The 24,376-nt window shown below is 52.1% G+C and overlaps 1 protein-coding gene across 4 annotated transcripts in view; it reads left to right on the top strand.

The window, feature by feature from the left end:
• The window catches only part of LOC104563247 (USP6 N-terminal-like protein), an 81,457-nt gene extending 57,927 nt beyond the window's left edge, over positions 1-23,530 (top strand). For all 4 annotated transcript variants that reach the window (XM_061999499.1, XM_061999498.1, XM_061999501.1 and 1 more), the window contains 9 exons: positions 7,191-7,298; positions 11,177-11,286; positions 12,124-12,172; positions 13,651-13,771; positions 14,599-14,693; positions 16,318-16,383; positions 17,776-17,875; positions 19,014-19,166; positions 19,374-23,530. In XM_061999499.1, the coding sequence (XP_061855483.1) occupies positions 7,191-7,298; positions 11,177-11,286; positions 12,124-12,172; positions 13,651-13,771; positions 14,599-14,693; positions 16,318-16,383; positions 17,776-17,875; positions 19,014-19,166; positions 19,374-20,614 (2,043 nt within the window). In that variant the 3' untranslated portion in view covers positions 20,615-23,530. The remainder of the gene's footprint in view (positions 1-7,190; positions 7,299-11,176; positions 11,287-12,123; positions 12,173-13,650; positions 13,772-14,598; positions 14,694-16,317; positions 16,384-17,775; positions 17,876-19,013; positions 19,167-19,373) is intronic.
• Positions 23,531-24,376: the final 846 nt, after the last annotated feature.

The raw sequence follows: 24,376 nt of genomic DNA, 5'->3' as shown, positions 1-24,376 counted from the left end.
ACTGCAGCTGATGTTGCTCAGGCCTACTGGATGGCAGGGGGCACGACTGCCAAGATGGTTTGGAGAGACTTTAGGTCAGAAAATCAGAGAGCTCTTGTAATGGAATAAATGATTTATTTATAATGGCCTGTAAATGGTAGATGACTCAAGCACAGATGTTGCATTGTCCTCGTGCTGGGGGACTGGAAGTGACCATCCCCCCACCCAGCAAACAGAGAAGCAGAGCTTGTCCCCAAGCAGGGAGGGAACAGTCTAATGACTCCAGGAAGGAGAAAGGAGCTTTGGTTTCAGTCCTGTCTAGCCTAACTCCCTGCGGCCTTGCGCAAGTGCAAGTGCAGTCATGAAGGTCTGGGCATCAGACCAGCCATGCAGCATGAAGTGCAAAGACTGTGTAAGGCACAAAAAAGTGTTTTGAAAAAGAAATAAAAGGAAGTTGTATCCTTGGCCTGGATATGCAACCCCATGTTCTTGTATTGGGAGTTTGGAAGCTACTTGGAAATACCTGCTGCCACGTCTGGATGTATCTCAGATGTGGTGTTTCAGGGCCCTTCCACTGGGATCACAGTCATGCCCTTCAGTTATGTTTTTTCTCTAGCTGAAGTCTATGTGACAAGCTCTTCATCTGATTTTTGTGGAGTGGGTTGGTCTTGTTCCCTCTCTGAGCATTCAGGCTGTCACATCTGCATTGCACATTTCCTGCAGGTTTGTTTTTGCCTCTTCACTGACGTGGTGGAAGCCTAAGTATCACAAGACAGCAGCTCTGTGTTATTTTAATAATGACTAGGATGTCATCTTGGAAAAAAAAAAGAACTCTTATTGAAGACAGGAGCCTTCTCTTTGATGTTCATTTTAATAGACTGTGCTTTATGAAAGGGAAAAAAATCTAGTTGCAGTCATTTCACAGGGAAGCTGCCTTTACTTTGTCTCTGCTCGAGTGATGTAGAAATCCATCTTATTTTCCAGGCTGAGACTTTCTGGACTTCAGGGCCAGCTTTCTGAGTCTCAGTTCATACGCTGGAGCTGGCAGACAGCTGATGCTTGAAGAGAGATTCTTGGTGTATCATGCAGGCTGTTGTGTTTTGCTGTGCCTAAGTACCCAATGGAGGCATAGGTTGTTGTTGCAGCTTGTGTGTTGTGAAATGTCAGCAGGAGGAGGGAGTTTGTAGACCCATCCAAGCAACCACCTGTCAGCATGCAAGAAAGCAGCTTTTCTGGACCCCCAGCATGAGCCATCACTGCAGGCCAGTGGGTTTTGCTTTCTGTTCCCCCACCTGCAGCCAGTGTGCATTCTAGCACACTGCTGGCCTCAGTCTGGATGTTGTCACAGATTATAGGAAATGAGGCTGAAAAACCCTTCAAGAGGAGGGCCTTTTAGAGTCCCTAGCCCAGGATGGTCTGGCTATGCCTAAAATCGTTGCTGCCATAGCCTGTTTGATGATGAACAGCAAACAGGATTATCTTAATTACCATTATGCCCTGGGGTTCCTTGTGCTCATCACTGCATCAGATCTGTCTCTATCTCCATTCTGACACATTTCATAGCCATCAGATTTAATTTCAGTAGCAACATCACAAAAAGTGACACCAGTACAGTTCCCTGTGTGGTTGGGTTTCACCTGATGCAATGGTGCCTTTCATGTCTGTAAATCCACAAGGGAAAGGGTACAAAACCAAGGGAGTCTATGTGAGGACCACACTGCTTTGCAGAGTTCAGGTACATCAGGCCTGCAAAGTGCTAAACTCTGTAATTTAGGGTTCAGCATAGGCAGGTTCAGGGGGTCCGTGCCCTCTTCTCAGTTGTTTTAAACCCAAGATAAATCCCAACCTGCTTGGGAAGGTTAGGAAGTGGTTGATGCCATGCAAGAATCTACAGAGTTCCAGCAGCACAGTTTTGCAGAGAAGAAGGAGTCTGTGCTGCATGTGGGATAACTTAGTCATCATATTCCTGAAATAAGTGAATTTCAGCCAGAAGTATCAGTCCTGGGAAGAGAATGTGACCTCTGCAAGCTGCTCCTTGCTCTGGCTGTGTGGGCTGGGGTCTTTATAGAAGGGTGGCTTTGGCCAGAGATGGCTGGTTTTGTGGCAAATCCGGTCTCTGTGTGCGGGGGCAGCCTTATCTCTGCTGAGGTCAGGGGAGTGCAGGTGTGTCATCCAGCGCCTGCCAGCAAAGCGGCTTAGTGTGACTCGGGGATCTGTGTGGCTGACACGGAGCCCCAGGAGTGGATGAGCTGTGACTGGTGACAGACATTTGTCACACAGGGGCATCTGAAGTCAGGTCTCCTGCCTGCAGGAGCCATGGGAAGGAAATGCGGTTATGCCTGGGAACTGCAGGGTGGCTTCTGCTCCTGGTTTGGCCATTTTGGAAAGGCAGGTAGCATTTTCCTCTCCCCTAAAGGTAGCCCTGCTAATAAGTGTAAATGCCCACCCACGGCACATCAGCTTTAGCTTTTGCCCCTGCTTTGCTGTCAAAGCCCCCACAGACCTGCTGGCACCCCATCTGGTGTAGCCAACGGCTTGGGCTGCAACTGACACGGGAGCAACCGTTGTCCATATGGAAAGAAAACCACACGCAGCAAAGCCCAGGCTGCCAAGTGTCCTGTGCAGCCATGTCACCAGTCAGCCAGCTTTGTGCTGCAAAGAAGCAGCCTTGAGGTGGTGGTGGGTCATGGTGGTTGGTGGTGGAGGCTTCACAGAAGAACAGAATGGTGGGAGTTGGAAGGGACCTCCAGAGATCATCCAGTCCAACCCCCTGCTAAAGCAGGTTCACCTCAATCAGGTCACACGGGAACATGTCCAGGTGAGTTTGGAAATCTCCAGAGGAGACTCCACACCCTCCCTGGGCAGCCTGTGCCAGGGCTCCCTCTCATAGGAAAGTTTCTGCTTACGTTCAAGTGGAATTTCCTGTGTTCCAGCTTGTGTCCATTACCCCTTGTCCTGGCCCCATCCTCTCAACACCTGCCCTTTAGGTATTTATAAGCATTGATAAGGTCTCCCCTGAGTTTTCTCCAGGCTTAACAGGCTCCAGGTTGCACAGCTTTTCCTTGCCAGAGAAATGTTCCAGCCCTTTAATCATCTTGATGACCCTTCACTAGACTCTCTCCAGAAGTTCTCTGTCCCTCTTGAGCTGAGGAGCCCGGAACCGGACACAGGACTCCAGATGAGGCCTCACCAGGGCAGAGTAGAGGGGGAGAAGAACCTCCCTTGACCTTCTGGCCACACTCTTCTTGATGCATCCCAGGATACTATTGGCCTTCTTGGCCACGAGGGCACATTGCTGGCTCGTGTTTAGTTTGCTGTCACCAGAACTCCCAGGTCTGTCCCTGCAGAGCTGTTCTCTCTGCCCAACTCTCAACCCTGTCCAGATCTCACTGAATGACAGCACAGCCTTCTAGTGTATCAGCGACCCCTCACACTTTTGTGTCATCAGTGAATTTGCTGGGAGCACACTCTGTCTTGTCATTTAGGTCTTTGATGAATAAGTCAAATACTCCCTCACTACAGGCACATTACTAATGGAGGAACAGGAGTCCTCCTCTCTGGAAGGATTGCTCCTTGAGCCCTAAAGGGACTTGAAGAAAAGGGCTGCCTCACCTTACGGGGTGTTGGAAGAGGTATGGTGGGTACGTGGAGAGGCTGAAAGCCTAAATGCCATGCACACCCAGAATTTGGGCCTTAGTCCTGCCATCTTTTCCTGGTGGACCATGCACATGCCTGAGAACCTAATAGTGACAGGCTCCAAATTGTGAAAATGAGCTGAAATATGTAGATTCTTCTCTAAAAATCCAACCAACCCATCCCAAACACTTTTTCACTTCAGTGCAAAAAGATGTCCTGTGTTTCAAGCCAATGACTCCACCCTGTAATTAAAGACCTGGAGTGCTTGGTTGGGTACTTCTCAGAGGAGCTCTCTGGTGCAGGAAACTGGAGCTCAGGTCTGTGCTTCTGCAGCCTTCTCCATCTTATCCACTGGAAAGTACATGGGGAGGGGAGAGATGGGGATGGGATGACGGTGGCCTCTGTGCTACAAGCTTTGTGTGTTGAAGCCTAGAGGGGAAGATGATCCTGTGGCAAAACCCAGAGCAAGTTTTAAATGCTGTGGATTCACTCTGACATGGCTTTTCTACACAGCACTTGGAGCCATTGCCTCAGCCACCAGCATCTCCATTTGGGAAAGGGGATGATGTCTGTTCTTCCTGCCATACGTCAACGTGTCTGTCAGTCCTCGTGGGCCATTGTCTAGGTGCTGTCTTCCCCTCTGTAATGGCTGAGTGGTTTAGAAGAGATAGAAGACAGTGACCTTGAGGGTTATTTTTTTCTTCTCACATGGAGCAGGAGTTGCCATCACCTTCTGCATTCCCTCTGTCAGTTCTTCCCAGTGGAAACACTGCTTTTGATGATAACTTCCCTATTTTCCTTCAAATTGCACGATGAAGGAAAATTGCTCATTTTTCCTCTGCGTGACTCACAGCTCTGAGGTTTTATCACTTTCACAGCTGGAGGTGGTGGGAGGAGGAAAGCCCTTGGATAAATAACAGGGAGGCATTTCGGTTCAGTTCCATCTCAGCATGTTTTATAACTCCCCTGTTCCTGCCACGCTCTCATGCAGAGAAAATCACTAGAGACATTTGCTATATGCCAGCAAGGGTTCCACTCATTAAAATTTAACAATAGCAGCTCTGGGAATTCAAAACAAAATTACTTTCTTCCCAGGGAGCTGAGCATCATCTACCTTGGCAGCTGTCAGTCTGACTCTCCTAATCCCTTGGAAATAAATGGCTTTTTTTCTAAATTGGTGGTGTTGCCTGAATTGGGACATACTCCAGGTGCTTGATCCCATCTCAGCTTTTGCTTCACGGAGCTGTGGATGCCTGCTGGAGACAGGATTTCCTGAGCACCTTAAGGGTACTCCTCCAGGGACATGGTTCATCTAACCCCATCGCTTTATGTCTCCTGATGCATTCCACTTCTTTCACCCTGATTTAATGACTTTTGGGGAATGGGAATTCCTGTCTGTCTGCTTGGTCTTTCAGGAGAGGGGATGAAGCTGTCTGGCATGGGAAGAAGGTTTGCGGTCCTCTAGAAACACCTTCTTATGTGAGCTCAGACAAGCAGAAGAGGCTCCCTGGGTGTACAAATGGTGAATTAGAGATGTCCTGCACAAAACATGGGATGCTGCTGGTGCATGGTGGCCTTCCACAGGCACATCTTGGTACTGAGGTCCTTTTTAGGGGGCAGCTCTGATTTGGTGCTTACAGGGATCTTGAGAAGGATTTCTGTAGAGTATGGTCCTGGCTGTGTTTTGGGCATTCATTGCTGGTGCCGAGCAACACCTGGGACAGAGTAAGCATTTGGCAAATGCTGAGACTGGGATTTTAAATGCTGAATGTCCATGACACTTGCAGGATCAGGATACATTACACTGATTACATTACATTCTGTGTCAGCAGAAATACTGAAATGTTTACCATAATGCAGTGGAGAAGTGTTGTAACACACATCTCACTCTCCCAGTGCTATATGGTTGTCCTGGCATTTATGATATAGCTATTTTATAGACTTATCTTGCCTGGGGAACAGTCTGAAACTCAAGTCTGATGAGGAGTGCCTGAGGGAATTGTGGATGTTCAGCCTGGAGAAGAGGGGCTGAGGGGAGACATGATCCCTCTCTGCAGCTCACTGACAGGAGGTTGTAGTGAGGTGGGGGTCGGTCTCTTCTCCCAAGTAACAAGTGACAGGACAAGAGGAAATGGCCTCAAGTTGCACCAGGGGAGGTTGAGATTGGAGATGAACATTTTATCTGAGAGGGTTGTTTGTTAGCCACTGTCCTAGGCTGCCCAGGGAGGAGGTGGAGTCCCCATCCCTGGAGATATTGAGCTGTGTAGCTGACGTGCTGAGGGACGTGGGTCAGGGGTGGGCCTGGCAGTGTGAGGTGAGGGGCTGGACTTGATGGTCTTAAAGGTATTCTCCAACCAAAAGGATTCAATGATGCGAGGTGGGTCAGAAAGGAGAGGTAACAGGAGCAGATGTTCATTTTGGTGTGAGAGATGCAAAGGCAACACAGTGGGACCACATCCAGAAAACTCTGCTAGAGTCTTGATGCTTCCACATGAATTGCAGCCCTTCACTTGCATCAGTCTGAAGCAGGAGACCCTATGGAAAGAGAAGAGGAGTTTTGAAGGAGGTCAGGTGCATTTGTGCCACACAATGCTACCTCCAGTTGATTGCCTAGTCAGGCAGTGCTCTGGTCAGCCCCAAGCTCATTCCTGTGACTGGAATCCAGCACCTCTGTCCCCTCCCAAGGAGTGGCCCAACCCTGAGGGACTGCCGTGTCACAACGTAAATCCCCTTTATGGCTGGAGCTTGGGTACTTGCAGCAGGTCCTTCAGCACAGCCCAGGGTCTCCAGGTTCGCTTTGTAGTGCAGCTGCAAAGTGTTTCAGGAGTGGGATATGAAAAAGTGTGTTTTCTTTTTCTGAAGTTTTTTTCTTTAAATGGGAGAAGTGAGGGATGGAAGAAAAGCTCTTTTTTTCAGTTCTCCATTGAAATTTAGCAGTATCTTTAGAGAGAGTAGGCTTTATGTCAGGAAAAAAACCAGAAGAGACGTGAGATGAAGTGAATATGTGAAGTGAAAAAGAGGCAGGAGGAGGGACATGTGCCTCAGGACCCCCCTGCCCTTTCAGGGGAGAGCCCTTGGTGCAGCCCACAGCCTCCTCTCCTGCTTGTCAAGCTGTCAGAGTTGCTGTGGACATGTCCCTGTGGCTCTCAGGGTAAGAGCTTTACTCTCCAAGAAGAAATGTAGTTTTCTTCTGATCCCTGAGGGTGCAGGTGAGAACAGCCCTGCCGGGTCAGATCTCCAAAGCTTCAAACCTGGAGGTGCTGTGTCTGGTCCTTGGAGAGTAGCCCAAGGGCGGGCTGGTGTGCATGGAACGTGAAGCACATATAAAGGGAGTGGTCAATGGCCAGTTGATCCAGTAAGGCTAAAAGCATGAGATGAGGCTGGATTTGGACCACGTCTCCGTCTGTGCTGGGTGCGGGTGCTCAGCCCACCCCTCAGGGTGGAGATGCCCTCTCTATGCCAGCAGGGCGGAGGAAGGGGTGGGTGAGTGTCTGCTCAGGGGTGGTCTGCTCAGCAGCAGAAAGCCCCGGGGCCAGCAGGAGCAGCTAACCCTGCCCACCTTCACCTCCCCGCAGATGTGCCGGCGAGTCTACAAAGGGATCCCGCTTCAGGTGCGCGGCCAGGTCTGGTCACTCCTGCTGGACGTCGAGAAGGTGAAGAAGGAGAACGAAGGAAAATATGAGGTACGAGCTCTTCCTAGCCAAACCACTGGGAGCAAGATGACGAGGAGGCTAGTTTGGTGGGGCTTCACCAGCTGGGGCAATTGGGACCCGTGATGGATGCAGACATGGGCAGGAGGGAAATGGGGATTCCTGTGGGGACGCTTTAAGGGGTGGAGGGGCTGCCCAGCCCATGCGTCCTCCCTCGCAGTGTGGCGGTGTGCCGAGCGCTCTGTGCTGTGTGCTGGGGATGGGGCCCCATCCCAACTGTGAACTGCTGCTGCCTCTCAGAACTAGTGAGGACTGAAAATGCAAAGGGTATAAACTCTGTCCGTGTGTGCCTTTTAGCACAGTACCTGGCTGCTTTCCTAATGTGCTGCTTCCATCTCTTCTGCCAGAAGCCACAAGCAAAGGCACTGTTGGTGTTACTGCATCCTCAGGGAAAGGGGGAAAGCTTAGCAAAGGTACCATTCGTGGTTCCTGGGCTCTCTGGAGCAATGTGGAGTAAGTAGGAGTGCCCTAAAGCAGGTGGGTACTGGGTGCTGGTACCCCAAACGGCTCCATGTGCTTGAAAATTTTACTTGAGGCTTTTTGAAATGTGTAGGTCAGAAGCCTTAGACCAGATGACAGCAGGTTGTTAAATCCAATGATAGGTGGGGTGAGGGCAGGTCTTGCAAGACTGGGGGGCTTTTATGAGCACAAGGTCCTGCCTTAGAACTGAGGTGTGCAGCTGGATGTTGACTGGCAGAAGAGCTGTCAACCAGAAGTTGACTGGTTGGAAGAGGCTCAAGTGGCTTCTTTATCTTCTAACTTTTCCCAACTTTCTGTTAAAAATCCCTTGTGTTCTCTTCAGGTAGGAGAAAAGTCTGCCTTGTGTTGTTTCCTGCCAAAGCACTGCATGCTGCAGGCTTGGACTCCTTGGTATAAAATAAGCAATTTCTGTAGTGTGCATTGAACGAGAACCTGAGTGATGGGGCTTGCAGTAGTTGGTTGGATTTTATTTCAGGCATCCCATCTCCTCTCCACCACATGTTTCCATAGGCAGAGGCTGGAAGCCCTTAATTGATGACTAACTTATTTTCTAAACTTGTATTTTGATTTAGCTTGCATCACATACCAGGGGAAGATCAGGGTGGCGTGGAAACATTTAGGTTTTGGAGGCAGGAGGTCCAAGTACCACTGTCTGAAAGTCCCTGCCTGTTCAGCAGAAAGCTGCTGACACTCATTACGGTCAGCCAAGCGCAGATGGTAATGGCGGGATGGTGCTGGGACAGAGTCATGTGCAGGGCTTGGGGCCGGCAGGCTGGGCTCACGGCCAGCAGCAGAGGTAACAGAGCTTTCCCAGCATGCAGCCTCTCGTCGTGCTCCCTCCCTGGATCAGTGTGCATGGAAGCAATCCGGACAAATGAAAGTCACAAGGAGTTTATCTGTGCTCCGGAGAGGTCTGCAATGAGCCGGAGCTTCAGGGCTAATAGGCTTTGCTGGATGTAAACCCCCTACAAGCTCATCTTAATCTACCTCTTCCTTGGTGCCACCTGCTGCCAGTGATTAGCTCTCCCCCTAATTTCCTCCAGTAGAGGCTCAGGGCAAGTCCCAGATGAGAGGTTTTCCTTTCAAGAAGGGCCTAAGCTTCAGCGGCAGCCCTGTGTCCCAGAGGGGCTGGTCCTAAGGCCAGTCCGTTTCTCCTTGGGGCGTAAACCATGGCACAAGAGCCTGGCTTTTGCACGTCCCACGAGCTTTGAGCATGCTGCCTGGCACATGCCAGTTGACTTATTTTAGCTCTCTCTGTAGAGGTGCTGTCCCCTGTGCTCAGGCTAGCAGAGGAGCTACTTTTCCAGACACGTGGGCTAATGTCTGTGTTGCCTCTGGAGTGCTGCAGTTAAAAACCCTGGTCCAGTCCCTTCTGTAGCGCTTTATCTTTTCCCAACTGTCCTTCAAGCTCTCTTCATGCACCCTCTGAGTCTTCCTCAAGTCCCTGATGCTGCAGGGAGGCTATTGCAGGACCATGCACACTAGATTTCAGTGTGAGTGTGATGCTCTGCCTCCCTAGGGTTTGATAGCCACAACTAAGAGGGCTTGAAGAGAGCTGGGAAGGCAGCAGGAGAAACACACTGGCCATGAGGCAGAGCAGAGGCATTGCTGGCTTTTACCTGCTGCTTTCTGAAAGGTCTCTGGGATGGGAACAGAGGCAGAAAGGAGAACAACCCCTCCCAGGCTGCTTGCTTATCATCTACAGAGTTAATAAAGCCTCCTGGCTGTGTGGAGGTGACAAAGAGCTATGCAACCTCCCTACTGTTCAAGTGCCACGACTTAAAAAAAGACCAAACCGTACTCTTTGGGAGAGTTCAGTGTTGCTCTGGCAGGGAAAACAAGAGGGCCTTTAGTAGAGAAATTTGAACTGAAGTGACCCAGTGCATATGAATAGTCGTCTCAGGTAGTCTGCCTGCTTTAGAGAGGGCAAGGCGCTGTAGGATGCAGAGAGCACAGGATTTACAGCAGGGAAATCATTTTGTTAATCAGATCTTCATCCTGTTGCTTTTATCCTCTCTTGTCTTGTGCAAGCAATAATTCAGAATAGCTCTGTGCTGTTGCTCCTCCATACAGCTGCATTCAGGCCTGGAGTTCATATCCCTGAGATGCTGTGACTGCCCTGAGCATTGACTATGCTGAACACATCTGGATGCTAATAACCTTCTGATGTTCCCTGGTGCTGATGTGACCAGTGGGAGGTCAACAGCAGCCTGGAGGCACCTTGTACCAGGATGACAAGCATTTGTAGGATGGTGGCTGCTGAAACAGATCATTCTGTGCAGATGTCCTATTTTCTGTCTCCTGTGTGAGCAAAGAGGAGTCCTGACCCTGAACTCCAGGCAAGCTGGGCTTGCTGCTCATCTCCTGCCCTATGCCTGCTAGCAGACCTCAGGCTGCCTGAAGGCAGTCACAAAATGTGCTTCATTGGCACAATTAACCCTGAAAATACTTAAGAAGGGCATCATCATCGGTGGTATCTAAAGGCTGTGAGATGAGCTGTCCCCAGGTCCTGGCCTGCATGTACAGGCTGAGCAGTGGGTTACGAATCAGGTTGCAGTGGGATTCCTCCATGGAGCAGCTTCATCTTGGGTCTCTGAGGGCATGACTGAGGAGGGCTTAGCTTTGGTTCAAATTTCCTCTTTTTTGTGTTGGACTTCAGTCATTTATCTCTGTTATGCTGCCTTAAATTATTAGACATCATGAGGGGGAACAGGTAGATTCTTTGCTCTGAGTTTAGCTTCTGTTCTGGACTTTGACAGTTCCTTAAATTTTGCACCAGTCCAAGGGAAGCACCCCAGAACAGCTTTGCTAGTGAAAACTCCTTAAATCTAAGTTGATTTTCTTCTGCAGGGAAAGCAGTAGTTGGACATCACTTCATAGAGTCCAGTTTGGGCTTTATTACAACTCATCCATTGAAAAGCTTAGGGACTTGGTGTGTACCTCTGCATTGTTGGTTGTGGAAGTATATCCTTCCTTAAGCACAAACAGGGCTTGATGCTTTATGACAGCCAGAGTGGGCACTGCAGAGAAATCAAAGGAAATCAGAGCAGACTTGAATTAGAAGAGTTTGGGAGTATGGACACTGGGTCTGTGCATCAGAGGCAGGTAGAGACTGGGTTGGCAGCCACCACTGTCATAGTGTGTGAGCGTTGGGGCTGTGCCCTTCTCCCTGGGCCAGCAGTGCAGGCACGCGGCTGGGATTCCCCTCCGGGCTGCAGATTGCTGCTCCCCGCCAGGCCACAGCATCCCCTGCGAGATGGCAGCATCCTCGAGCTGCTCCTCCTACTGTAGGAAGCCTTCTCACTGTACAGAGAGAGAGGTGGGCTGTGGTTGTGTCTGACTCCTTCTTCTGGCCTGCCTCTCCCTTCTAGCAAATGAAAGAGCAAGCCAAGAGCTTCTCATCAGAGATCAAGCAGATTGATTTGGATGTGAACCGCACCTTCCGGAACCACATCATGTTCCGGGATCGCTATGGAGTGAAGTGAGTATGGGAGGCTCTGCACGGCTGTCGGGGTGTGGGATGAGATGGATGGGGTGGCCACCAGGCCCCTGGCTCAGAGCAGCCCATAGGAGAGCAAAACCATCTCTGTTCCACAAACTGCCCACACATGGTACGACCCAGAGATGTTTGGCTTCTGATTCTCTCTTTGGAGGACTCCACGCTGAACCACGTTCAGCCCCAGTTCCTGAGCCAAGTGTCAGCCAGTCGCAGTGCCTCGTCCCCCAAGGCACTGGCGTTGCAGTTGCAGAGGGCTTGCTTTGGGACGGCTCTGTCAGGAGCTGGGGGGGTATGGCCTCCACAACAGACGGGATTGGAGAGGTTTGACGGAGTGATTTTGTCCCTTGGATGAGCCACACCTGGCTGCCCTACACAGATGAACAGTCTGCGAGGAAGCCTGTACTGCCTACCTGTATGGTGCTGGCTCCTTTAGCAAGGAGAGGAGGGGGGAAGGAGCCTGCTTTTCTCTGGGATGTGTAGCATTTGATGCCTGGGTGGTCTCAAGTCTATTAAAACCCCCCCACCACACCAAAGCCAAAGAGCAGGTGCATTGAATGCAGCACATGGAGGTACACGCGTGGCTCTCCAGGAGACCTGCTGATGGGGCAGGCTTCTTCAGCCCTGCTCCACAGGGCCACTGGTGACACCTCCATCCCATGTGCCTATCAAGGTTCTGTGAGCCCTGCTCCTTTGCAAAGGGCCTAAGTACCAGCTGGCTGGGTGTCCTCAGAGCCTTTGCTCTCTAGGTATGCCCATTGGTGTGCATGTGAAGCTGGAGGCCTCACGCTCAGGTGGTTTAATGTTCTTCTTTCTCTCCAGGCAACAGGCACTCTTCCACGTCCTGTCAGCATACTCGGTGTATAACACTGTAAGTAGTAAGTTAGTCCAGTTAAAGCAAATAGCATTGTGCCTTTTATATATCTATAAACAGACATATAAAACCTTTATATATGTGTATACATGTATGTTTGTGTGTGTATATATGTACACACACCCACACATATTTAGCCAGTGGTAATTTCAATTTTAAGATGTAATACTGGTTGGTACAGACAGCTGCAAGACTCACAGGCAACACAAGAGTCTTTGCACAGTTGCTACATTCCCTTGTTCGTTCTGTCACTTGGGCAATGTCATCTGGCAGATGCGGTTTGGGCGAGTGTCAGCACAGAACAAGGGATTGCCCTTTGGCTTTCCAGCAAGATTGGCCTCCTGGCTGAAAGTCCATCATATTTCTGACTCCTTGTCATACAGCAAGTGGCATCCTTGTTGCAAACACTGATTTATTACAGCAGAGCAGTCATTTTTAGCTGAAGGGCATGGGTAGAATAAGCCTAGGTTAGCAGCTGAACTACTACTAATGGATGGAGGCAGCTGACCGACTTCCTCCATCTCCAGGAGGGGACAATGCTTGGGGGTAATCAAGGAAACAAAGGCCCTGCCTTCTCTCATACCAGATAAATGCTTACTGGATTTGTTCTTTAATTACTTCAGCACTCACTTGACTGAAGGAATCCAAACCAGCATCAGTCACATGTTGTTTGCCATCCCATCCACTATTCCTTGAAGTAGCTGCAGGCACCTCCTTTGTTGTGGTTTCTGTCCCTTGCCCTCCAGGTTTGAGCAGGCTGCGGGAGGAGCTGTGTGGAGGAAGGAGGGGGCATTGCCTGCAAGCCCCTCAGCACCCACAGGAGGGAGATCCTGCTTGAGCGAGGCTGGAGAGGCCCACAAAAATGTCAGCCACGGAAATGATCAGAGCCAGAACACCTCCCAGGAAGAAAAGCTGAGAGTTGGGGTTGTTCAGCTGGAGAAAGAAGAGGCTCTGGCCTTTCAGTTGTGGTCTTTCAATGTATAAAGGGAGCTGATAAGAGAGATGGAAAGACTTTTTTACCAGGGCCTGTTGTGACAGGATATGGGGCAGCAGTTTTAGACTGACAGAGAGTAGATTCATATTAGATACTATGCAGAAGCTCTTCCCTGTGAAGGTGGTGAGACACTGGCACAGGTTTCCCAGAGGGGCTGTGGTTGCCCCATCCCTGGAAGTGTTCCGGGTCAGGTTGGGACTTGGAGCAACCTGGTCTAGCGGAAGGTACCCCTGCCTGTGGCAGGGTGTTGGAACAAGATGCTCTTCAAAGGTCTCTTCCAACCCAAGCTTCTCTATGAGTCAGTGATATGAGAGATGCTGTAGACATACGGGAGCTGTGAATCTGGGCATAAAGACCTTGAAATAGGACAGTCCTTGAAGGAAGAGAGGGAAGCACAGGCATCCCGACCTGCTTCTGCAGCGTTGGCTCACAGTGGGTTCTAGCAGTGTGGCAGCTCATGTGTCCCTCTTGGCTCTTGCAGGAGGTGAGCTATTGCCAAGGGATGAGCCAGATCGCAGCCATCCTTCTGATGTACTTGAACGAGGAGGATGCCTTTTGGGCACTGGCACAGCTGCTGACCAACCAGCGGCACGCCATGCATGGTAAGGGGCACGGGGGGGTGGTGGCAGGGAGGCCACAGGGCTGCTCAGTGGGGCCTCGCTCCTGCTCACGAGCCGCTGAGGCGCAGACTGCCAGCAGCACAGCTGAACGCACTCCTGACTTCATCAGAGGAGATGGGGGCTTGTCTGCACTGAGCTCAATGCTCAGTAATTAACACTTTCACAGAAGAGCCCTCTTCCCTCCAGAGTGCCTTGCCCTTGACAATCATTAACTCGAGGTTATGAGTTTTTAAGACATCTCACAGAAGTACCTCCAAGAGCACCGGGTAATGCTGTTTTCGGTGTGCCACAAGCTACATGCCCTTGTGCTTTCAGGAAGATGTAATTCCACCAAATGTGTATTACTTTACTTCAGTCACATTAAAGCTTCTTCTTCTGGTTAGCAGTAGTCTATGTACAGAGGGTTATTTTATGAGCAGAGGGCTAAGCTATATGGCTCGATAGCCATAAATGCGTGTCCTGCCAGACTACAGGGCTCAGCACCAGCTCAGATGGTGGTGTTCAGATGTTCTCCTGAGCCTTGGCAGGCAGTGAGATGTGTTCAGAGAACTCTTGGCCAGGCTATGTCTCAGGTGGGGAAGCAAATGTGTCCACTGTTGCGGGGCCAGGGGGAGAAGGGCCAGCTGAGGCGCGCACTGAGGGTGCTGTTGCCCACGTACTCAGAGTGAAGGGTGGGCTTGGGAAGGGATGCAGGGGAGGTATCTCAGCAGGCAACGTAGGGGATGAGTTTCCAGAAAATTAGACTGTCCTGACACTGCTCCACAGATTTTCTGAGGTTTTTTTAATTTCTCTCATTTTTTCTCATTAAGGTTTTTTCATTCCTGGCTTCCCGAAGCTGCAGAGATTTCAAGCTCACCATGAGCAGATTTTGAGCAAACTCTTCCCCAAACTGAAGAAGCACATGGTATCTCTTTGCTGTCAGTCTCCCCCTGCTGACCCCACATTTCAGTGCTTAAGCAGTTAGTGTAAGCCAAATAGATGCATAACAGCTGGTTTGTAACCACGTAGGGCTGCTTCAGCCACACAGGCAACCTTTTGTTAGCTGGTGTGTGTGAATCTTGCTGGGGAGAGTGGTTATAATTTGCCACAGTGGTTATCATCTTTGGTGAATGGACTGCTGAAATCCAGAGGCATCCTTTGGGGGAGCCAGGCAGCAGGGCTGTCAGAGCCTGCAGCAAAAGGAGCTGATGCCTACAGCAGTGAGCCTGGGCTGTGATCTTACACCAGCTCTAAACCCCAAAGGGTGATGCTGGAGTGTCTGGAGTCTCATTTCTATAATCACTAGCCCCAAGTGCTTGCATTTTACAGCTTTGCAGTTCTTTGAAGACGGGAGGTGTGTAGGATTTGCTATGTGCTTTGTTGCTTGGGCACAGCCAGTTGTTTTTCTCTCTAGCAGATGGTACAAGCCCATTTGGTGGCTGGAGGAGCATGTGCAGGACATACTGACTGCAGTCTAATGTCTGGGCGACTCTTTGGCAACACCTGCTCCTCTCTTTCCCCCCTTGTCTCCCCTCACACTTGCTGTAGACAGTTGCTATTCAGTGGCCAGACTGCTGAAGGTTTCTTATATTCCCAAGAGGCTCGGTGGCTCTACTCCAGGAAAAGCTGCTTCTATTGCTGTCAAGTGCAACAGTTCTTGCTTCATGCTGTCAACGAGCCATCCCTGGCCATGAAAGTGAAACAGAGCCAGGACAGGTTATCACTTAATTATAGCCATGGGGATGGGGGGAGACCTGGGCAGGGAGGATGGGAATAACTCTCTGAAAGCTGCTCATGGCTCCTGAAGGCTCCCTGGGCTTGTGAGTGCCCAGCCCCAGTGGGAAGCAATGGGCAGAGCCACCCATTGATCCTGTGGTCTTTGTTTGCCCCCTGCCCCCAATGCTTTGCAGTAGTGATTCCATCAGCTTTGTGCTTGTGCAGGGCTATGCCACCAGCTGGGGCAGAAGAAGCAAAGAACAGGGATGGAAAAGAGAGACCAGGGTGATGTGGGTGAGGTTTTGAGGAGCTTTCCTTAGCCTGTCAGCCATCATGCCCCTGCAGCAGCCACACCATGCAGATGAGGTAGTGTGAGCAAAGCTGGCACGGCTGCACAGGATGGGCTTTACCTGTGGGACCCATGGGGTTAATCATTTCTGTGCTGCTCCAAGAGGCTGGCATAGGAATTGCTGTGGAAACACTAAATGGTACTTTGCAAGGAGTTGGTGGTTTGAGTTCCTGGAAGGTTTTCTAAATCTCTGCAGTAGATAGGAGGCCAGAAAGCTTCTGCTAGAAATCTCTCTCCAAATCTGTGGCTGAGGCTTAGCCACGTTGATTATCAAGTTCAATGAACATCTTGGGCAAAGGGCCAAAGCAAGGCTTCAACTTTGGTATTTAAAGCAGAGGTGCTTTGTTGGGAAACAAATCACAGTCAGATCCTGCACCCAGACCCCAAAGTTAATAAGCCAGCCAGCATCTCCCAAAGCCTTGTGAGTTGCCTGAACCTGCAGTAGCCAGCCTGCTGACACACGTCTCTTGCTGTCTCCTCCTAGGACAAGGAGCAGATGACCACAGGGATTTACACGACCAAGTGGTTCCTGCAGTGTTTCATTGACCGGGTGAGGCTGTGCTGCGGGTCACTTGCCACTCTGCCGCTTGCGTTCGTGGTTAATCTGCCTGGTTTTGGCAAAAAGTGTCACAATTTGAAGAAGTTGGTGTTATTTTTTGAGATGGAATACTATGCACACTCTCACAAGGTGAAAAAAAATAATAAGAGGGAAGCTAAAATTACCTGCATGTCACTGGTGATGAAGCATCGCGGGCGGTCACTGGTGGATGGCTCAGCAGAAGGACCCTCTTCAAAGGCAGGACGGCTCTCTCTCTCTTGCCCACTGGCACTGCTGCAAAGGCAATTAACTTCACCTTGGCTCTGCAAGTAGGAGAAGAGCTGGAGGCAGAAACCTCATTGCACAGCCCCACAGCAGCTGCAGGCAGAGGAGTGGGCTGGGCGCTGGAGACACATGAAAGCCTGAGAAAATTACCCTGATTTGTCCTGAGCTAATTTGCCAGTCCCCAGCCAAGACTACTGTATTTATAGGGCAGCGTTGTGCATGCATGCTGGAACACGAGGTCCAGATTTGCTCATGTTCAGGACATCTGTGTGGCTTCAGTCTCAATTTTCTGCTGCGCTGTCTCTGCTAAAACAGCAGATGAGTTCTTCCCCTTGAGAGGGGGTTTGCTGCTTTGTGAGCCACTGGAGGCCGTGGAAAATGCAGCAATCCCTTTAACTGTGACAGTGTGGTAAAAGCTGCAATGGCCACTCATGCCAAACTCTGGAGAGGAAGCACAGCCTCCTCAATTTGAACTTGAATGTCCCAGTAGGACTAGTATTTAATTTCTGTGTTGGTGAGATGCCTGAAGTCTTTGCTGGGAGACAATGGGCTGCTCCAGCATTTTGGGTCTAAGTTTGTGCCTGTTTGTCAAATTGGGTCCAGCACAAATGAAAACCTCTTGCAGAGGTTTTTCTAGCGGGCAGAAATAAGCCTGTGTAGAGGGAAGATTGCTTCTCTCTAGACACCAAAGGAGTGACTTTTTAAGCCTTCAGACCTGGCCCGTAGATGGCCCTTAAGCTGTCTGGGCAACCTCGATGGATCCAGGAGTAGTTTTGTGTGCTCGCAAGGCTGAAGGATGCTGCTGCTCCCTGTGGGACAAGGCAGTCCATGTGCTAGCATGCCTGTGCAGAAAGCTCCTCCTTTTCCTGCATTCGAAGACAGGTTCCTCAGTGTTACCCGGGTAACACTCTGAGTGTTTCCTGGGTGTTACCTTTAAAGCAAAACCACGGACAATAGAACAGGGTTTTGTGTTAGAGGTGAATCCTGGGCATCCAGTGCCTTGCCTGGCTGTTGTGTGTTTTGGTGTGAGAGGCTGCAGTGATGCCACCAGCCTCTGTATCATCATCCCATCAGTCGGTGCTAACAAGTGTGCTGTTTTGTTTGTGTGTTTGCAAACAGACCCCCTTCACCCTCACCCTGCGGCTGTGGGATATCTACATCCTGGAAGGAGAGCGGGTGCTGACAGCCATGGCTTACACCATCCTCAAGCTGCACAAAAGTAAGGTCCCAGTGTGGCTCCTATGGCCGAGGTGACACTGGGTTGGGCCACCCTCGTGCTATCCCCAGAAAGCCTTGCTCAGGGCCTGCACTGGCCCCAGAAGGCACAGGCCTTGGGGATGCTTGAGGGGGGGGATGAGGTGCCTCAAGGGTTGAAACGCTGCATTCAGCACATGCAAACCCCACCTGAAACACTCCCAGGGCCTCTTTTTGCATGCTGCACCTGTCTTTTATCAACACACTTTTAGGGGCCATACAGACAGCAACTCACCTCTCTGCAAGGCTCTGTGTGGCAGTTCAGCTGAAAAGGCTGCAGAGGGAGAAATGAGTCCACTAATAAGCTTCTGAAAGGCCCAAACCTCAGTTTTACTGTGTCACATTAAGGCAGTGGTGTTTCTTCCTTGAAATCTTTGAGCTTTAAGCCCCTCCACTCCCAAAAGCTGGCAGCCTTGCTTTGTCACCCAAGTAGGTCTGCAACCTGGGACAGGAGCAATGCCAATTGAGTATGATGAAGACCTTTGGGTCCCTGGGATTTACAGGACTGTGTGTTGGCCTCTGAAAAGTCACCTTGCTCCCCCTTCAGTTGACTGAGAAACAAGCAATCCAGAAATATGCTTCCTAGTATCCCACTTGTTTGCAAAGGCTGAGAAACTGCCAGGCAGGCAGAAGTGACAGCCTGGCTGTGAGATGAGCAGTCTTCCCTGAGGAATGCATGGTGTGGATTGGCATTCTTGCCTCTGTCTCATCCATGCCCAAATCTCTGGTGTGGGTCAGTGTCCCTGGTATGGGTCAGTGTCCCTGCCTGCACCCCTGCCTCCTGGCTGGCCAGGTTGGCATCTGTTGCTGGCGGCTGCCATAGTGGCTGTTCAGTCTGATGCTTAGCATCTCTCATGGGACTTTTCCTCCTCCTAGTGGAAAAGTACGGCCCCAAACAAGCTTCCCTGTCAGTACAGGTCCCAGCCCCACCATCAGCCTGCTGCTGCTGAGCTACTGCCCAGGGGTGGCACGGATATGTAAATGTAGAGGCAAAAACATTGAGGCTGTGCCAGCCTGGAGTGGGAACAGCAGCAGAACCCGAGATAAAAATAAAGCAATACTGCTGCTGCCCTGCAGCATGACTCCTTTCTGCCATCCCCCAGAGCGCTTGCTGAAGATGACACTGGAAGATCTACGGGAGTTCCTGCAGGAGAAGATTGCTGCTTCCCTGCAGTATGAGGATGATGCCGTCATCGAGCAGCTGCAGGTGTCCATGACCGAACTGCGCAAGATGAAGTTTGACCTTCCCCCCCCAGGTGTGTGGAGGGGAAGCGGGGCAGCCCCGCAGGGTGGCTGGTGGGCCCGCGTCCCAGGGGCCAGAGCCTCCTCTGGCACAGCTGGCAGTGGGGCAGCCCAGGAGGGCCGGCACTCGCTGGGCGCAGCATCTTTGGGACACATCAGATGCAAAAGTGAACTGATGCACAGTTTGGGGGTTTATTTTGTTTTCTCTGCTTCCCATGCAGCAAAGCCTGAGGAGTTCCCACGGAAACCCCTGGGCCTGGAGCTCTCCCTTAACCCAGTAGCCTTGAAGGGCAACGTGGCAGCCAATGGCCAGAACGGCAGGGTGGGTGAGCACACGCCAGACAGGGAGACCCATCTCCACAGAGACCCCGTGGCACTGGGAGGAACAACGGTGATGGAGGCCAGGACTGCTGCCCTCCAGGGCAGGGACACAGCCGAAGGGACCGGCACTCACGTGCATCCTCCTGGCGAGGGGCCTTCGGGAGAGGAGGGTGGGCTGGAGCTTCAGGAGGCAAGCGAGACGCAGGCTCATCCTCAGCTCCCACCCACGGCCGTGCCCACGGAGCAGCCTCCTCTCGCTCCCAGCCACGCCACAGTGGACCATGAGTCAGTGTCCCTCTCTGGTCCAGCCAAGCAGGGCTCATTGGACTCTTCTCTCCAAAACACGCCGAGTCCTCCCGACTTGAGCAGCGCTGAGCTTTCTGCTCCGGACCCTGTGACGTGGCTCCCAAGTCCCGCTCCCCTGCCGGCAGCTGAGCAAGCATCTTCCTTCTGCACAGAGGAGTTCGACAGGGCCCCTCATCCCCTGCCTGGGGGCTGGCGGCGGCTCTCGGTTGCGTCACAGGACGGCTGCCCTGAGCCTGAGCATGGGCAGGAGGCGGCCAGGAAGAGCTGCTGGGCCGCACAGCCTGCCACAGCGCGCCTGGAGCACTCGGCACCCAAAGCCGCATCTGTGGGGGAGCTGACGGGCCTGCAGCAGGATGGGCCTGGGGGCAGCAGCAGCCCCAGGCACTGGTTGGGGGATGCAGGTGGCAGTGTGCCCCTCCTAACCGGCAGTGAGACAGAGGCAGCAGGGCTGGGCCAGGGCTGTGCCTTCCCACGGGCACCGGGCCCCATGCAGGAGGAGAACAGCCCCTACACCGTCATCAAAACCACCACTCCCCTCCACCTGGCCTGTGCCACAGAGCAGGACTTCTCCAACAGGAAGCAGGTGGCCTTGCCTTTGCCGGAGCCTGGCCGGCCCCTGCCTGCCCCTGCCGTGCCACCACCTCTGGTCTTAGACCCGGAGAAGGTAAATGACCAAAAAAGCCTCCGGAAACCGTTAAACGCACTGAAAGCCCCACGCCCCCCTCTGAGCCCCAAGCCAAAATTGCTACCACAGGTTGCCAAATCCCACTCGGAGAACAGTTTCCTTTCAGGCCCTCCTCCCCTGACAAAACTGCCCAAATCGGTGACGTTTTAGCGGGGCTGGGGAGAGGCAAGGAAGAGGAAGCAGGTGCTGGAGCAGCACCCCCACCCCATTTTTGGGAAACCCCCTGTGTCGGTGACAGCCGTTACCTGCCGAGCTGTGCTTTGGTACAAGCGGCTGGCGAGGAGATGGGCCAGTGGCTGCCAGCACCAGGAGCCACCAGCCCATGGGGCTTGCATCTTTCCTACGGACAGATGGGAAAGGCTTTTTACGTGTGTTCCTCAAAGCTCTCCTCGCCTCATCACATGTCAGGGGAGAGTCAAGGCTGGTGAATGTGCGCTTGCTTCTGCTCCTGCCCGCTGTGGCCAGGGCAGTGGAGTCCAAAATGTTTTCGTTAAAATGCTGTCTCAGTGCAGCTCACAGCCTTGCTCTCCAAGGCTGTTGCAGCAGTAGCTCTGGCATTCCTCTCCCAGCCCCGAGGGTGTGGGCAGCAGCACTCCCAGGCAGGGCGCAGGCCGCCACTGCCGCCTCCAAGCCGTGTCCCCAGCCCCTGCACAGGCTGGTGTTGGCCCGGAGGAGAGGTTGAACAGCACAAGTCCCTGGCACCTCTCCTTGGTCTTTGCCAAGTTCTGAAGGTGTCAAGAACAGCAATGAAGGTGGAGCCTGGTCTCTCAGGTCAAGGGGCCGTTCTGCTGGCCTGTCCCCCATCACCCAGGGCAGTGAGCAGGCCCTTGGCTGACCACGAAAGGGGCTGCTGCCTGGGGAAGCCTCCTGCCTATGTCAGCAAGGCAATGGTGTCTAAGGACAGTGCCCAAGCCAAAACCGCTTTTACTTTGAGCAAGTGGAGTGTTAGGGTGGCAATGGCACAGGAGTGGGGGAAGAGGAGCACATTTCCCCAAACCTGATCTCAGCCCTTCTGGCTTAGCTCCTCAGAAATCAACCAAGGAAGGAAACCTGAGCACAGAGGTTTGGCAGACCATGCTGTAGAGCACCACCACAGCCTGCTGCTGAGGAGGTAATGCCATGGGTGTCCACCTACCTGCCCTCATGCACCAATTCATAGTGGCCTGTCCATCTCCTCCCAGCTGCTGCTGCACAACCCAAACCCTTGGCCAGAGGTGCGCAGGGACCCAGGGCACTCGCCCTCTGGCAGCTAGCCCAGGCTCCTGTTCCCGGTATCTGCTTTACTCCTAAAGGTGAAGGGAGTTGGTCAGGAAGGACCATCAGTGGAAGCAGAAGGAAATAATCTTGCCCAGATGTGCGGTAGCTGACGGTGCTCCCCTTGGGTGGGTTCCCATCCCTTCAGTGGAGACCCCAGGCAAAAGCTCCTTTCAAAGGCTGAGGAGCCTTTGAAAACTCCCTCACAGGCTGCGTCAGTAACATAACCTGGCCTGAAGCCTGCCTGGAAGCCCAGCAGAAAACTTCCACTCGATTACTTTGTGGGGTGTAGTGTGTTTTTTTCATCTTGTCTGCACGTGGTGGTTTATGTTAGCAGCCGAGTGTGTCAAAGGGAGCACCCAGCTTTGTTTGGATGTAGCCAGCTGGACTGCAGCAACTTCAGCTTTGTTGCCATCCCCGGCTCTGTTGGAGACCCCATCTCCTGCTGAGGCTCCAGCTGTGCCCATCCTCTCCCTCTCCAGGCAGGGGTGCTGTGAGGGGGCAAGAGCTGCTCTTCAAGGAGAAACGCTGTGTGAATGTTCAGTATTTGTGTTGTGCGACACCAAGGGGCCTTTCGAGGCCAACGGTGTTTGCGGCGCCTTTCATTTCGAGTACGTTTTTCAGTAACTGCAGTAGTTGCTCCTGTTGTGTGTTAAATACCTGGGCAGTATTTCAGGACAGGTCTCGCCTGCCTTTCACTAGCACCCCCCTGGCCTCTGGCTTGTGCCAAGAAGAATCTGAGGGCTGATGCTCTCCTCTTGGCTTGGTTTCTGTCACTTGGGGCCAGGAAGGGAAAGTCTGTCCTCTCCTTGAAGTACACATACAACTCTTGCTAACACATCTGAGCATTTGGCTCACGCTTGCAAGAGCTGGGACCTCTTTCCCCTCTTTTTGGCCTTCTTTCTCCCCTTTCAGGCACACAGCCTTCACACCTTGTGTTGCATGTGGGTCTGGGATCTTTTGCAGTATTCACATTTTAAAAGATGATTTGCTGAAATTTGGGAGAGCTGGCAATTGCACAGTGCCCATTGCAAGGCAGTTGGTGCGTGGTGTTCAAGAATTGAGGGGGGTGGTTCCTCCCCTCCAAGGCCCCAGAAGAACGAGCAGCAAGGTTCTTGGTCACGACCACAGCTGGTTTTGGTGCCCTTGGACCAGGCAGACCCAGGCCCCCCCTTGCCACCAGTGTGCTTCTTGCTGGGAAGGTCTCCTCATTGTGCCACCTAAGCAGCTCTTCTCCCACCCACAGCTCCTGAAAGTTGGTAGGAGGGGGAGAGTTCCTGGGGGCAAAGTAGCCTGAGCAGGCTGAGAGCTGGCCATGTGCATTGCTGGCCTTGGGGGGATGGTCTCACTGCAGCACATCAAAGCACGAGCTGTAGGAGGACAGATCCTCCCATCTTCTCTGCCTTCCCTTCAGGAAAAGGGCAAGGGCAGCTCAGCAGGACAAGTATGGGCCACAGCCTCAGCCCATGCAAATGCCACTCTGGCTGCCAGCAAACTCAGGAAAGCAGCTCCCTCACAGCCCTGGCATGACCCTCGCCTCCCTGCCCTCCACGGAGTTCTGAAAACCAATCTTGCAGGTTGGGGTTGGGTTTTTTTGTAATTGAGCACTTGGAGGCAGTGGGAGCCCTGGGCCCAGCTCAGCAGGGGCAGTGGCTGGGGACGGGGGCTCTGGGCTCAGTGCTTGGCCAGCCCAGCCACCATCAGCTTTGGCTTTTAATTGCTCTTCTTGTTTAGAGCGTGGAACGCTTCCTCCGTGACTCTTTCTAATGTATTGTAATTATTACTTTAAAAAAAATCCAACATTTCTATGTCTGCTGTTGTTTTCTTTTTGGTTTTTTTGTGAGGAAGTCTGTGGAAAAAAAAACAAACCCATCAGTCCTTTTTGAGGTGATCCAGAGCGCCCCGGCTATGTGCTTTATATGGGGGTAATGGTTAAAGAACCTTCACACAAAATCAGCCTCCACGAGGTTTCTTATGGTGACAGAAGATAAAAATCACAGAATCATTCTGGTTGCAAAAGCCCTTTAAGCTCATGGAGTCCAACTCCTCCCCTCACCCTGCCAAGGCCACCACTAACCCATGGCCCTCAGCACCTCAGCTACACAGCCTTGCAGTATTCTCCATTACTCATTACTTGTGAGAAGAGCCTGACCCCCACATTGCCACAATGTCCTTTCAGCTGCAGGTTCAACCTGCTCCAGCTCTGCCCTCCTCCCCACTTTTCTACCTTTTCAGTCTAGGCATCCCCAGCAGCAGTGGCAAGAAAACTGCTCCTTTCTATGTTGTGCCATCCTCTCCTGTCTCGCTGAGACCCCGTGCATGCCTCCTGACACATGGCCGGCGGCCAGCAGTCCCACGGGGGCTTTCTTTTCTGCTGGGATTTTGGGAGGGCTGGCCAGGCTGGGAGCGGGCGGCACAGCTCCCTGCTCACCCCGGCTTGCCCAGCGCCCTGCGGGTCAGGCCTGAGTCGCAGCTGTGCCCGGGGACAGTCACACCCCAGAGCTCATGGCCTGTGCGTCCTGCCCTCATATCATGGCACTGTTGGCTTTGGGCTGTCGCATTGAGGAGAAACCAGAATACTGGCCAAGAGAAAGCTGCCATTTGGCACTTAAGCGATATGGTTATGGTAAACGCAGGGTCATCCGTCCCTACCAGAGC

The sequence above is a fragment of the Colius striatus genome, chromosome 7, assembly GCF_028858725.1.
Source record: "Colius striatus isolate bColStr4 chromosome 7, bColStr4.1.hap1, whole genome shotgun sequence".
In the NCBI taxonomy this organism is placed as follows: domain Eukaryota; kingdom Metazoa; phylum Chordata; class Aves; order Coliiformes; family Coliidae; genus Colius; species Colius striatus.
The sequence above is the reverse complement of the archived record's forward strand: the minus strand, read 5'-3'. Positions and strand labels throughout refer to the sequence as shown.